The sequence below is a fragment of the Anthonomus grandis genome, chromosome 9, assembly GCF_022605725.1.
Source record: "Anthonomus grandis grandis chromosome 9, icAntGran1.3, whole genome shotgun sequence".
NCBI classification, from domain to species: domain Eukaryota; kingdom Metazoa; phylum Arthropoda; class Insecta; order Coleoptera; family Curculionidae; genus Anthonomus; species Anthonomus grandis.
In genome coordinates, this window is record NC_065554.1 from 19,742,380 (window position 1) to 19,759,227 (window position 16,848).

The 16,848-nt window shown below is 32.9% G+C and overlaps 1 protein-coding gene across 1 annotated transcript in view; it reads right to left on the reverse strand.

The window, feature by feature from the left end:
* Positions 1-1,294: 1,294 nt before the first annotated feature.
* Positions 1,295-16,848, reverse strand: part of LOC126740799 (GTPase-activating protein skywalker) — a 130,375-nt gene continuing 114,821 nt past the window's right edge. The window contains 1 exon segment of the mRNA XM_050446974.1: positions 1,295-11,395. Within this exon segment, the coding sequence (XP_050302931.1) occupies positions 11,248-11,395 (148 nt within the window). The 3' untranslated portion in view covers positions 1,295-11,247.

Here is a 16,848-nt window from a genome sequence, read left to right on the forward strand (position 1 = left end):
ATGGCAAGGGATTCTGATTTTCTTTTACTAACCATTCATAAATTTCGCTTTTTCTCCAACTTCCATTTGGTTGTTTAGTCAAAATTCTTGAATGATACGACGCATTGTCTAATACTATTAAGGAAGATTCTTGCAAGTTCGGTATTAACTGTTCCTTTAGCCATTTTTCAAACATTTCGCAATTCATATTGTCATGATAATCCATACTTTTAGACTTAGAAGAAAAAATTAAACTTGCACCTGGAACGAATCCCGTTGAAGACCGGGCATGTAAAATAATAAATCGTTTTCCCTGACCACATCCTTTTTTTCTTTTCACAGATTCATCTTGCCAAGATTTTATTCCACTCCCGTTTGAAAATATCCAAGTTTCATCTAAGAATTCCACTTTCCTTAACTTTGATTTTTCATTTTGTGTATATTGTCTTAAAAATCCTATTCGTTGGCTCACAATATTTGGTAGTTCACACAAATATCTTCTATTGCAGTATTTTTTATAGCGAAAACCTATGCTTTTAATTAATTTTGATAAAGCAGAAAGTCCAATTTCCAAAGTGCCGCGTTGCTTTAAAACATCCCTCAGAAATGGCAGCGTTATATTTATTTTTACCCTATATAGTTCATAAATCCTATCCCTTACTTCCATTTTTACACATTCACTTAAATCTTCAGTCTTCGGCTTCTTCCTTTTACACTTTGTTTCCTGCTTGGAAATAAGATTGTTCTTGTTGTCATATACAACCTTTTGCACCATTCTTAAACTAATTCCAAGCGCTTTAGCTACTTCTTCTTGTACATTCTTAGGCAACCCTTTATTTTCTTTTTCGTTATCGAAGTAATTAATAACATTAAGCACCATTTTTTTGGCTTGAGGACTTATCCACAAAAAGGCTTTTTCCTTTCCATAATTTGAAATTTAAATTATCTTGTGACAAATAATATCATCCGTCAATCGAAACGAGACAGGCATGTTTGTTATGAAAGTAATTGTTTTAGAACCACTGACATTTATCATTTTATCTTCTTTTGATACATTAACGCTGCATATATCTGTTTCGTTCATCTGACGCGTTGTAGTTAAAAAACGTTGTTGCGCAAATTGAAATGAAACGTAACTACAAAAGTTTGTCGTTGATAATCCGATACACCTGCACGATAAGAGCGATTTTGACTATATATTCGTTAATTGCACTTCAAAAAACCTGTTAACAGTAGTTCTGTTTATCTTACAAAAAGCAGATACAGAAGAAAATCCTAAATACGGCTATTAGCAGGTAACAAATAAAACAATACGCACGTTATAATATATTTTATTCTACGTACAACAACAAAAAAAAAACAAAATGCTACGACTAAGAAGCCTTTACACTTATGAACAGGAAAAATACTATAACAGTCTAATCATTATTTTTATATTTCTTTTATTTCTCAATACGAGGCGGTGATGTTTTTTTTGTTACATTAATAAATAAGTTCGAAACAGAAAATAAATAATAAGGTCGTTTCATTCCTTTTACATAATGTGATGTAACGCGTATCTTCTCTTGTAACCCTAACCCGGGAGAATAAGGTTGGGACAAAACCATATAATCCCTCACAAGAAATATGTTTAGTAGAATTGATCATGTCCCAACCCTATTCTTATATAAAACACGTAGTTGATACATGCCATATATGTTTATCATTCATACCCTCATCGCTCTCTATCACACAGCCGCCCATGTAAAAAATAATACATACTCGAATAAAATTTTTAAAACTTAACAGATTTAGTAAGGAATACTTGCTTGTTTTTATATTAAGGAAACACGATATGCTTTGAGGCACATAAGTTTGAAAAAAAAACCGCCTCAAAATATGAAATCTAATGATGACGCCACTAAAATGTTTGTTCTAACTTTGATCGTCTACTGGATAAGAACACTTTTCGCCATAAGATTTGAGTAGTTTTTTTTTTGGTAATTTTGAATCAGTCGTCATATAGTGAGAAGAAACAAATTTCGGCCTTTTACTTTGGCACTCTTTGTTAAAAAAAAATAAATAAGCATAGAAAGCCACGGATATTTTGGAATAACACTTTATGAAGCTACATTCTTTCGATGCTTTAAACAACAAAGATTATCATAATATGTTTTTGCCAGGGTGGTGCAAAATTACAATATTTTTGGACTACCCTGCAATTTTACCTACAGCTATAAGGTGATTTCTTTATACATAATTTAAATATTTATGTTTTATAACATAGACAAATAAATAATTGATGTTGTTGAATACTTTGCAGCCGACGCGCGTGAGTTTCGCTCCTAAAAAAGAAACATTTAAGCAAAAGTTTTTTTTTGCTTTCTAATTAAAATCTTAAAACTTAATATTTACACGAGAAATAAAAATGTACACAAATAAATTGTAACAAGAGTTGTACAAAGCTACGTTCGACTAGAATCTAGTACTTGTCAGTTATCAATATTTTAGTTTCTTTCACAGTTTATATGGGAATAGGGGAGAAAAGGGCTAGATTTGTTTTTTTTTTTACTTTATAACGTTTTTTAAAACAATAGGCAAATGACATTCTTAATAAGTAATTGATTGTTTTATAACCAGTGAGGGAAAAGCAGGATTTGTTAACGAGTTTTGATAAAAAGCGCTTAATATGTGACAGAATTATTTTGATGAATGTGGTTAATTGAATTCAAAATTTTCCTTATTATAGCAACAACTTGCAAAACTTTGCTTCAGCAGCAAATCTTTAGATTTCTTAAGGCAAAAACATGGAATGTACTTTGGAAATGTAATTTCCTAGAATATAATGTCCAGATTCCAACTTCTAATATTATGGGATATGATAGACAGGGTTATCCAAATTAAGTCTCTATCATTGGTAACTTTGTTATTAGTGAAAATACAAAGTTGTTTAATTTACCAAATTAGTAGCAATTTTAGTGCTGGTAAAAACGAGAAGAAAAAAAAACAATTTAGAATCGTATTTTTTAGTTTTACAGTAAAATTACATTTTGTTAAATGGAAACCCCTGTATATTATATATTTTTCTATTAAAACATCAAACTTTAAACAAAAAAGTTTATAATGACTTTTTCGCTTAAGTCAAAATAAAGATAAGTTTTTAATTATTTGCAGTAATAAAATATTAAGACGGCTATGAGAACAACATGGCTAGGGAATGCAATCCCGCAAATGCGGGATCCCTCCAAGTTTCTGCGGGATCAACATTGCGGGATTTTCCGCGCGGGTCTTTTAAAACGCCCCAGAAAGCAAAAAAACCACTCACAAATAATTACGGACTTATCTAGTCGGACATCTGTTATATAATTGCATTACTGCACGGATTTAAATCCAAGGGGAATCCCCGAGCGCCGACGCTTATGGAAATAAGTGAAACAAAACAAACAGGTTATTTTATTTTCCGATTTATGTATGTGCGTAAGTGGAAATCGTTTAACTAGTGACTGGAAATGATTTCTTCAGTTAAATAATTTACGTATTACATCGAATGTAAACTAATAATCGCTAAAATGAGTGTCAGTGTGGTTTATAAAGAGAATAAAGGCTCAAGTTTAGTTTGGAAACATTTCTTAAAATCTGAAGATGGTTTTACAGCTAAATGTAAGTTATGCCCAAGCATTATTAAAATCTCTGCTCGTTCTACCAAAGGTCTTTACTCCCACTTACAAACGAAGCATAATATGAATTTAAAATCCAAGAATAACAGCGAGAGTGATGTTATTGACATTGACATTAATAGTGCCAGTACTGCCAGTAGCTCGAAGAGTTCGTTTACTAGTTCTACCCTTATTTCTGAGCGCTCAGGCTCAGATGACATTAGTTCGTCTATGCTACCTAAGAAAAATAAAAATCACGGAATATTTTCAATATCAGAAAAAAGTGTCGATGGAAGAAAGAGTGTCCCGAATGGTAGCTAAAGATGGTATACCGTTTGCAAAGTTTATCACATCGATCGATATGCGCCAACTATTTGAATCAGAGGGCCACAAATTGCCTTCTTCTGCCGGTACGGTGCAAGGTATGATAATGGCCTACGGAGAATCAATTAAAAAGAAAACTATGGAAGAACTCGAGGCTCTAAAAAAATCACAATAACATTTGATGAGTGGTCATCCTTTAGAAATCGGCGCTATTTAAATCTCAATCTGCATGCTTATAACGCTGGATCCGTTAGTCTTTGGAACTTAGGACTAGTGAGAATCCTCGGTAGCTTTTCTGCCGAATCATGTGTAAGAGAAATTGAAAAAAAACTAAAGGAGTTCGGCATCCACCTTGAACGAGATATTGTCGCAGCAACATGGTGCTGCAGTCATGAAGAAAGTGGGCGGATTGTTATCAGTACATCATCAACTGTGCTATGCTCATCGACTGCAGCTAGCTGTTTGCGACGTACTTTACAAAAAAACACATCAAGAGGAAGAATATCTACAAGAAAAGAGTGGATCAGATTTAACTGGTAGTAGCAAGCCTGACAACAGTGACAGCGAGGATGAAGAACAGTGCTACTTCCTTTCCGTAGATCAAGAATTTCCAGAGGTACATTTACTACCAAGTTACAGGTAAAAAAAAAGTATTTCTCAACTTAAAATAAACTTAAATAATATATTTGTTTCAGGACGCTGATTCAGAAAGTACGACAAATTGTAAAATATTTTAGTTCAAAATCTCCCATAAGAAATGACTTATTGCAAAATTATATTAAAGGAAAATTTGGCAGAGAATTGCAAATGGTCAAAGATTGTAAAACACGTTGGAGCAGCCTTGCAGCAATGATTTCAAGGTTCAACCTCGTCAGAGAGTGTTTATTTAAAGCTCTCATTGATCTTAAAATTACATCATCTTCATATCCATTTACTGAGGATGAATGTAATACGTTGACAGATATTGAACGTGCATTAGAACCAGTTAAGCTGGCTGTAAGCGTTTGGTGCCGCGAAGATACAACACTAGTTACTGCTGAAACTATAGTTTGACCATCGGATCTGTGTCTACGAAAAGAATGCGGGCGAAATTTTGAAGCGTTGTCACGTCTTACTGCAAAAATGAAATAGTATAGAATAAAAAGTAAATATAATGGTAAAATTCAGCTATTTAATCATAAAAAAGATAATAAATTATGTAATGTAGTTTAAACCATATTTTTTAGTTCTATTTGCTAATGTTTTGCATATTATAAAATCCAATATTGACTAACATTTATCCGAAATTCCTAATAAAACTTACAAAGCCGGCAACGTCGTGCTTTCGCGGAAGCATCTTGCTGTTTGGGGACAGGTGATTGGTTGATGACATCGCGGCCATTAATTTATTATTTTTATGCAGCTCTCTGTCTTTCTCTATCTTATTGGTCGCATCCTACCAGGTTTTGTGTAATTTTCGGAATAATATCGATTTCTTGCGGATTCAGTGGCGGCGGCGTATGTTAATACTTTTGAGCTATTAAACTGTTTTTATTGTTGTATTTTTAGGTACCTACTTAATTTATGACCTATGACTTTTGAGTAGTGTAGCATAGTTTAGTTTATTTGCTATTATTGTTGTTGCTGTTTTGTTGTTGTTTTGTGTTATTTGTTTTTTTGTTGTTAAAGTTCATAATTTTTAACAGTTTTTGTTATTTACGTTAAAATGAATAACTTTATTCATAGAAAGACAATTCATAGCCAGGCAAGGGAAGTGATTGCGAATGTTTATAGGTAAGTAAAATGATTATAAGAGAATTATAAAGCCTAAGCACAGTTATGAAAAAAAAAACATTAAAATAAAATCATAATTTATGCGACACTAAATTTCAAAAATTATCTACCTAATGTTGTAATAAATAAAAATCATATTCAATGAAATAAAACCAAGCTCGATTGCTTTACAAACAAAAAGATTTAAAGTTAATGTTGGTTATTTTGAATATAAAATGTCTATAAATATAAGTAATATGAATTGGAACGACGGCAAAAAAATCGAATATCAGGATTATATACTTCTTGTACAAATTTTTAGGGTTTGCAATGAAGAAGCTACTAATAACTTCGTTAATCTACCAGTAAAGCGCAAACTTGAAAGAGTATCTCAATATACTGGCGTAAGCATTTCAATGGTGAAAAAAATTCACAAAGAAGATGAAGAAAGAATGTGGACGGACCCCAACAAAATGCTTTCCAGTCCCGGCAAAAAAAAGACCGCGAATGACGAAGGTGGAACAAGACGACAACTTTCATTTTCAAATAGTTAAACACCTAATAAATCAAATTTATATACTACTAGCAGAAAGCTGTTGCAAAAATTGCCAGAAGAAGAAAATATTTTTCAAAAATAACATCTTTAAGGATTATACTTATTTAATCTTTATTGATTATACTTATTTAAATAATAATTTAGATTATACATATTATGTAGTAAATTCAATGTTTAAACAGCATAATTCGGATTATCTACCGTGCTCTTTCCCTCGCGATATCCAGGCATCGTGTACGGCACTCTTATTTTAAGTGAATAAACTAAGTAGGTGTATTACAAATTTTGTGCTTTCTTTACTTTACTTTTATCTCAAACTTCCCTAATCTTGTCTGTCATTTTTTTATTACATATTTACAAATAAAATATTTTAGAAGACCTTAATTTTCAAATTAATATCTTACCTACAAATACCTATTTTAAAATTAAAACAACCATATTTTTTAATATTTAATACATTCAAATCTGTGTAATCGGTTTATAAAATTTCGCACGTCACTGGCCATTTCATGAATGAAATGAGGCGGGTCTAGTCTACAACCACGTTCCCCGCACCGATACCGCTTAGCTACAGATTGGTTGGGCAGACTTTACACTGCGATTCATGATCAGCAAATTGGAAAGTCATCATTATTCTGCATTGAGTAAAGAAATGGCTAAAGCTTTACGTTCTAGGATAAAAGAGCGCCGTTCATCACTGACAAGTATGTTACTGTATTTGGAAAATCCAGGCAAATATCTGGAATTTCTGGAACAACAGTCAGCATCTACCAACGGTCAAGAAGATATATTTTTTACTTCACAGCAAATCAAGACTACGAACAAAAATAAAGAGTTTGATGCAGAGGCTGCAAATAGAGAAGTCTTTAGAAGGCCAAACCGAAGCCCAGACCACTTATGTTGAGGTTGTTGAGGAGGATGAAGAGGAGAATATACCTTTATCTAATCTAACAACAAGACGTGAACTATCGGCATTAAATTGGAGGAATTGAATCGTAGTCTTCGTACTGCCTGAGTATCAGAATCAAAGGCTTCTCCTATGACTGTACGAGCACGAGTAACACTTGACCAGTTACTAAAACATGAAATGACCCTGTTTGAATGAATAGGGGTATATACTTGGAAGCTGTTTACAACTGTGTAAAGTCTATTCCGCCGACAAGTGTCGAAGCTGAGCGTGCGTTCTCAGCTGCAGGATATATCTGCAATAAACTAAGATCAAACTTAAAAGATGATACCTTGGATATGTTATCTTTTCTCCGAAAATACTTCCAAAATCGATGTGACAAGTGACAAGTGACCTTTAAACTAAGTACTTGAACCACTAACTAATGTATTTTGTATATGAAATAAACACTTTTTTGCATCTACCATAGTTTGTTTATAATTGCATAAGACATAAGATCTTTTCTTAGCGGGATTGAAGTTTTGGTGCGGGATTGAATTCCCTAAACATGGCCTTCGCGATTTGATAGCATTAAGATAAGTGACAAATTGCTAAACTGAACATCCTCGCGACTAGAAGGCTCTGGAAAACAATGGTAAAATTCAATAATGTCGAACATTAGTGTGTTTATCAAATACTTGTTTATAAGTTTTATTGTGTCAGTTATTAATTTTAAGAAGAATTATTTTGTGTCATGAAAAATGCTTGATATGTTATAATGTTATTTAGTGTGCAGAAAATCCTCTTTAAGAATAATACTACACTGAATGATATCCCGCTCGCATTCAAACGTATGAACGACATTTTCTGAGACTATCAAAAATTTAGGGACAACGAAAATGTTTCTCTAACACAAACAATAATTCATATTAAGCGAGGTTACGAAAATTACAGTTATTGGGTATTTCGAAGCTTATTGTGAGGATTCAATACCAGATATTCTCAAGGACCCTAATTTCAGTTCAGTGGTACTGTTCAAAGGATTTTAAAAAAGCATAAATTTCTTCCGTAAGTACCAACCAGTTCAAACGCTATTGGCAGGGGACCCAAAGAGAAGACATGTTTTTTGCCATTGGTATCTTAACTTCTGTCGCCAAAATGTAAATAATTTTCGTGACATTTTATGAACAGATAAATCAAATTTTGAAGGTTAAATAGAAAACACCACCATTATTGGTCAAGAGAAAACCTTTTATTAGTACATCCAAGAGGTCCACAAGTCCGTTTCAGTTTTAACGTTTGGTGCGGTTTAATTAAAAATTGTTGGCCCGTTCGTTTATGAGGGCATTCTAATATGGAAGATATGTGGAATTTATGACGGAAATTTTGAATAATTTCTTAGACGAATTGAATCTTATATCATCTATATTTTCAGCAAGATGGTGCACCTGCCTAGAATTACTAAGGTACTTATCATTTTCTAAGTCCTACTTTTAATGATTGGTGGATAGGAACATAATGGCCTTATCCAGTGGCCTCCCAGACAGCCAGATCTAACCCCACTTGATTACTTCTTGTGGGGTTACTTAAAGAATCAAATTTACAAGCGGAGGTAAGATAACGTCGACGCTTTAAAAACTGCAGTTAGAGAAAAGATAAACCAAATAGATGGTAGGACCATACTTAAGACAGTTCAAGCAGTTGAAAAACGTGCCCAAAACTGTATTGAAGAACATGGTGGTGTTTCGTCGTTATCTTCTTTAAAAAAAAATTGTTATTTTATTTTGTAAGATTATAAGTTGATGTTAAAAATAAAGTTTGTCGGTACAAATTAACTGTTTCCGTTTGGGTATCATAACTTCAACTTAATTTGTAACCTAGGAGAAAAGTCATTGTAAACTTTTTTGTTTAAAATTTGATGTTTTTACTGAAAAACTCAAAAAATACGATTCTCATTGCTAACTTAAACAACCTTGTATTTTCACTAATAACAAAGTTACCAATAGCGGACACTTAATTTGGATAACCCTGTATAATTTATTAGGATATCTTGTCACTGACTTACTAGATTAGAAAAGTCCGGTACCCCATTCCATATTTAAGTTATTCGGGCAAACCAAAAATGTTCAAGTCGTGAATATCAAGTATGATAATTTATAATATGATGATAATGTTAATTATGATAATATTATAATTATTATATGTATAGGGTGTTCGTTTTAAGTGATCCCACTACTATTTCGGATGATGTCGAGTAAATTGAAGAAAAGTTGCGCATTTTTTTTTTTTGGTCGATGAAGTTACATTTGAAATATAGCAAAATGGTTTCTTATATGAATGAATTATTATGTCACATTTCGAATTTTTATCGGTGTCTCGGGCTTTTCTTTATTTGTGTATTCTGTGGTTTCTGGCAGTATTATTGCGAACGGGAATGAGTAAGCATGTCCATTTAAACAGAATAATAGAGGTGAATAGGACATGTTGAGTTTTAGTAGTCTCATTCAATTCAAAAGGGGACATAAAAATCCATGTCTAGGTATATGTTCATCCAGTTTTCAGCTTTAAGTGGATCATGCATGGACATATCTGGATTTCAATACTAGAGCTAGGTTCCAGGCAGTTAACCACTGACCATTGGACAGAGATGAAAATGCATTTAATTGCCTGACAGAGAAAGAGACTGCTTATGAGATAAATTGTATTTCTTCCAAGTAACTGAATGTATTAAATCATTGTACAGAGAAAGAAAGGAGAGGAGGACACTCTGGTTGGGAGAATATCTTTATTTCTTCTTGTCAATCGAGTGCACTGAATCACTGAACAGAGATAAAAATATCTCTGATTACCTGATACAGGGAGAAACAGAAACTTAATCAACTGCTTGGGAGACAAATTGCATTTCTTTTAGAGGGGTTAAATGCATTCAATCATTGGACAGAGAGAGGAAATAAATCAACTTAAGTAGAATATCTTTATTTCTTCCAGGCAATTGAGTGCACTCAACCATCGGATGAAATAAACAATTTCTAAAAACCCTAAATTAAAAAGCAAACTCCAAAAGCATTTTTCAAAACAAAAGGCATTGGAGGAAGTTAGACTTGTCGACCTTTCGCCCTAATTTAGGCCTCTCTCAAGGTAAACCAAGTTAACAAGTAAACAGAGTTTTTTGTGAGGTTTCAATATGTTTTTTTCTATTTATAAGTAAATATGTATGAGTATTAAATTCTAAGCGTTTTAGGCAGCTATTTCGTTGTGGACTATTTGTATTTTAATTTTCCTATTTATTAACATGTTCGCCACGTCGCGTCGTGGTACACGGTTGCTCTTTGTTTTTATGAGCAAAGAAAAACTTTGCTTTTGCTTCAAAATTTTCGGCTCCACGGTAAAAACAATCGAATTAGCCGTTGCAAACCTATTACATAACTCAGATTCTACATTTCCCTGTACAGTTACAAAGAACAAATTTTATGAAAAAACGTGGCATCGTTCATTTAATCAAAACAAATCTAGCCCCAATTTCACGTAAAATAACACTTAAATATTAAGACGGTTAAACATTATTTAGACACCATGTGTATGTATGTATGTATAGAATATATACTTAAAAATCACAATAATAACACTTAACTTTTAGGCAACATTTAAGGAAAATGTTTCTTTAAAAAAAATGTAGTGTGGATGAGATGAATTGATGACATTTTTCCTTCTCTCGTAAACGCTTTTTCATTAGTTAATACTACATTATAAGTAGATCATGTCTGGTACTTTATATACAGGGTGAATCAACTCGACCCACCCCGAATAGGTATACATTTCCCATATTTACGTACATCCGCTCCACACTATCAAACATACATCATAAATCTAGCTATCCTTCTCTATAGCTAAAAATACACCAAGACGATCACGAGACACTACCGATGAAGCGACAAAATTATATAAAATGTGTACAATGACATTTCGAACTTCAATTAATAATGTTCGAAATTTCAGTAGTTCTTGTCTTCCCCCCGCGGCACACATTTCTCTCGGGTAAGAACAGGAAAAGAAAGAGATGGAGAATTTAATCCCCCCTGGTAGGGGGTCAAAACGTTGATTTTCGTTGTCGGTTTTCAGTTGATGTCGGTGGCGAACCCGTAGACCTCGAGGACCCTCACTTCAAAGTCCCCGCTGGGGCAGAGCGGGGGGTTGTTGAATGTGGCGCAGTGGTCGGTCTTGCCAAAGCGGATGTTTTCGTCGAGCCATATCGCCTGACCATCGCTTGAAAAGGAAAAACATGTATTTAGTGTACAATTGAATGAATTCGTCGATTATACTCAAAGAGACCTTGATACAATTTACAAGAAACAGAACAAACGCAAAGTCTCGGTCTCAAAAGCTATATAATCTAATAAATCATAGTAACATGTCTGGCTTAAAGAATTAAACATCATAATATCTAAAATATAAAATATACCTTACTGGAAGGCAAACTAACATCGTTAGCGAAATACGTGTCGGGAGTAAAATAAAGAGTTTTGGCTAGTGGTAAAACTGTCTCGTAATTCGAGTGTCACATCAAAGGTTCCAGTCATAGGACTGCTCTATTTGTCACAAAATCACAACCAAAATGTGTATGAAGAGCACATTACTTTTCTTTTGTTTCTTTTACTTTTTTCTTCTTTTCGTTATTTTGTTAATAAAACACGCATTTGTTAACTGTGTCCCTGATTCCCAGTGTTCCATTTTTGGAGCAGACGAAAAAATAATGGAAATTTTTAAAATAAAATGTAAACTATTGTCATTCTAACTAAAAAGGAATATGATAAATACAGTTCATTCACGACGAAAGACACAAATTTATTTAAAATTTAGATATTTTTTTATTTTTCGGACACATTGATTACTATTGTCAGTTGCGCGTTTTTTACAATAAAAAAATTTCAATACAGGGTACCTCAAGTATATACACCCTGTATATCAGGACATTTTACGATTCTACTGTATATACTGAATATTTTTGGTATAACATACCATATGCGCGGTTTGTCAAATTTGAGGTAGTGGACTAATAAAACAAACAACATTAAAAAATAAAAATGTATACAATAGTTTTTGCAACTGATGTTCAATTTGTTGTCCATTTACTTCAATGCATTTTTGAAGTCAGTAAATAACTTCCAATTGCACATTTCCAATCCCTTTCGGATCGATTATTCTAATTTTTTGTCGAATTCTTTGCTTTAAATCATCAACATTATTTGGTCTATTCACATAAACTTTGGACTTTAAATAGCCCCGTAAGAAAAAATCTAATGGGGTTATATCCGGTGACCTCGTAGGCCACTCAGTCGGTCCTCTTCGTCCAATCCATTTGTTAGAAAAAGTTATTGCAACAAGATATTGCCGAACGGCGATAGCAAAGTGAGGTGTACCGTCTTATTGAAACCATATCTCGTTACTAGGTATGTCAGTCTCTTGTTGGATCAAGAAATTAAACAACTAAAGCAGGGACAGATTACAACTGTATAATGTCCAAGTAGCGCTCTCCGTTTAATGTTTTTTCGACAAAAAGGATCCAAGGATTCGATTTTTCAGAATGCTCACACATTAATTTAATTTTTTGAGGGCACTGTGTGTGGTATTCGTGAGTCCAATGAGGATTTTAAGTTGCCGAATACCTGCAATTTTACCTGTTAACGTGTCCATTTAACGTAAAGGTGGCTTCATCAGAAAAAAAAATATTTCGAATGAAATTTCCATTGTCATTGTTAGCCTCAAGAATCTGCACTCGGAGGTCAAAATCGTCTCCCAACAATTCATTTATCAGTTGTACTTTATAGGATGATATTTATGTACACAAATATTCTCCGTTTCTAATAGAATATTCAGAATATTCAGCATAGCATCTTCAGATACTTTTGGAGGTTTTCCTTTAGATAAATTTCTTACGTGGCCGTGTTCACTAAATTTTGATTCAATTTTGCTAATGGATCTATAGTAATTGCAGGACAATCATTGTTAAACAGATTGAAGCGGTTTTATTTTCTTGGTTGCTTTTATAATACAATAATTTAATTTTGTATGAGTAGTACTGATCGCGACATCTAGTGTGAAGTAGATTAATGGCATTGTAAAAAAATAAGAACTCCTAGATGGCGTTAGCTGCTCTTCGGTTTGAATTTTAAGCAATTTACTGGAATCAGGTTTTTTTTCTCTCTTTTTCCCTGACTAAAGTGGTTTTCCTATCTGTCTGTCAACTTTTGTCAATACCGGGCCGTTGTTACCATTATTTCTCCTGTAATTTGAATACTTTGCCTTTTCGGATTAGATTGATTTCCGTACTCGCTGTAACTTAAATCTAAGTGGGGCAACGTTGTATTAAGCAGGCCGCACACCTACGATACAAATGTTGCGCCACAAATGCTTTTCGACAAATGTATCGGACAGAATTTAACGCGCGCGTGTTATTTAATTTGGATCCACACTCTTAAGATGCATTTGCTACCAAACGGCATTTGAAGCCACACCACATTTGTGTTTACTCCCCGGATATTCAACCTGTCCGATATTTGTTGCGGCGTGTCGTGTCACGTTTTAAAATACAAATGAAGAACGATATTACACAAACCATTTTATTTATTCAGGAAGCAAAGAAATATTATATGACCACACTTTGCAGGTAACATTCTATAGGAAGCTTGAGATTAATCATCATGATTTAATAATAGCTTTGATACTTCAAAATTTCCCTTTTTGGAACAACCATTATTATAGGGATGAACCCAGTAATGACGTTTTCTTAATAATTGCCACATCATAAAATAATGCAACAAAAAATGCGGAACAAAACTAAGCCCTGATGTGCGTGCTTGTACCGCATATGTGGCAAATGTACAAAATGTTGAACGAAATTATGTCGAAAGACAAATGTGGCGCCACATTTGTAACTTAGGTGTGCGGCCGGCTTTATCAATTTTTGTAAAACTGGGCCTGCTTGGGATTATCCATCGAAGAGGTACCCAGAAATTGTGTTTTGGCTTTCTTTCCAAATGGTGTGGTCTTCAGGTTAACAAGTTTGATTTCTCGAGGCTGAGATTCGACCTCATGGTTACCTTGTGGCAACACTAGCCATATAATGTGCAGAATTACTTTAATGCACTTTATAAACCTCCAACATCTTGAGGTAAGCTTGATTCCTATTCTTTGTAAAACATTTTCTTATATTTTCAAAGCCGCAATTTTTGAAGTTTTACGTGTTAATTTTAGGGTCTTAGACAAGATCTTATGCAAGGTCTTAAACTAGATCTTAAGTCAGGTCTTCAGCCGACATTAAGCTAGATCTTAAGACATCTCAGGTGCTGTTCCCAATTTCCCATCATCAATTAGAGCTTCATCAGGATTTGTAGCTTCTTCATGACGTTATTGATTGGACCTTAGTAAGCTGCTGTCCTTGAATCTGCACAATGGGTTACCAGATCAAACCTGATAAAAGGAATTTGTAAGCAATGTTATGATTTCTCATTTGTTATTATTTGGATTTTGATTGCCTAATTTATATCATTTAATGGCTCCTTATTTATTAAATGTTGTCTAGTATCTACAGTTCTTTCTTGTCAATTTGCACTGTAACGTAAATTGTTTATGTACTGAAATCATATTTTACTTAATCTCTTTTAATGTCACTATCCTGATTTTCATACAGTAATATATGTAAGCAACCACACTGAAAGGTATATTTATTTTTATTTGATTTAATACATACATGTTATACAGTGTTCACAGTGGCCCAAATTCGACCCTCATCATTGGGATCTCGAAAACCGTAAGAGATACAATGTCGGTTAAATTATGGCAAAGTTGCTAAATTTGGTATTTAACAAAATGCTGTTTTAAAATTTCGAATAGTTCCGAAGATATCTGGAAAAAACCGAAATCTGGAAAAATCTTTTTTATTCTTTTATGACGTTATTTAAAATCGTATAATTAAATAAATAACACTTTGTTAAGGGCACTGTTTCTCCTCTACAAGATGGCGTTTTCAGAATTAAAATACGACGTTTCGTTTTTGAGATACCATCAACTTTTTTTTTCAAATACAGCCTTGGATTTCTATCATAGATTTTTGATTTCAGGGGTTATACTTTTAACTTGAAACTGTCTTATAATTTGTACAATGATTTATTTAAGTGAAAGATTAAACAACGAACACTGACAGGTATTCGGAAGGCTTATTTTGTAGTTTACTGTCTGTTACATTTCTTAGCATCCTTTTTGTTTATGTGAGAACCAATTTGCCAGTTACAACTGCACTTTCAATAAACACACCAAACTGGATGGCGCCTACAATTTTTACACTACAGGTAAGCATCTCTAGAATAATTCATGCCAAACCACCACCAATTAGTGTTCTCCAGACTGACCTTCAACATCAGTCAAATTTTATAAAAAACAATCTCAAAAACAGTCTCCAAAACCAATAATCATGAATATTTCTATTCGTTTTTCTCAGATAAATGCATTTTATTAAAAAGTGATGCGTAAAATGACAACTATACTGACAAATGCATGACAAACCTTTATTAAGTAGGTTCTAAAATTGAAAACTGTTCGAGAATAATAAGGTCTACTTAGATTCTAAGAAATCACATAAAAATGTTGGCGTCATAGTTTCTACTTGAGACACCATGTAACCAAACTTTTCATTGTAAAGGAAGCATTGAATCAAATGGACAACAAATTAAACATTAGTTGCAAGAAATCTAGAATAAATTTCTTAATAGTTGTAGTTTCATATGTTTCGTTAATCTGTTACGTCATATTTAACAAACCATTGACTTTAAGCATATGGTTTGCTATACAAAAAGTATTCATATCATAGAATTGTAAACTATCATAATATGTAGGGTGAAAAAATGAATGTTGACGCCATAGTTTCTACTTTTCTAGAAATTTTTTATTTCAAAAACCGCGCAAGTGACAATACTAATAATACTAATAATAAGACATTTATTAGTCACCAAGAAATTACAGCAATTAAGCACAAAGAATACTAATAGGTAGGTGTATTAACTTTTACAAAATTTCAAATATTACAAATTTCCACTAAATATTGAGTATTTCATCATTTACCAATAACAAAAAAAAAATCGAAGAATGTATGTAACTAAATAAAAAAGCTAATAATGCAAGGTGACCAACAGGCCATAATATTCAGAATTACAGAGATATCCCTTACACAAAAGGCTCCCTGAATTCTGTTGAGGCCAAAAAAAAATTTAAAAAGAAAATAATTTAAAAAATTTAATAATAAATATTCTACTGAAAAAACAAAAAAAAACATACCTAACGGGAGCATGGGAAGAGGATCAGGATATGAAAGAAAATATGAGGGGAAGGGAAGATGAGGAAATATAGCGATTTATGGCAACGTTTAAAAAATATAAAGTTTTTCATGAACATTATCCACAAAAACGTTAAAAAAAATGCACTGATACACAATTAACCAAGGAGAAGCAGCTTAATGTTAACTTTAAAAGTTTTTTCTGTCAATGTAAAATCATTTATTTTAAACCTATTTATAAAATGTGCAATCAAGTATGAAAATTACTTTTTAAATAATTCCTTATTGTGCGCGAGAATAGTAAGCAAATTCTAATCGATGCGTCTAAAAAATAAAAGAAGAAAAAAATACTTGAATTTTAAATGAATTTGTTCCTTTCACTGTGAATGCA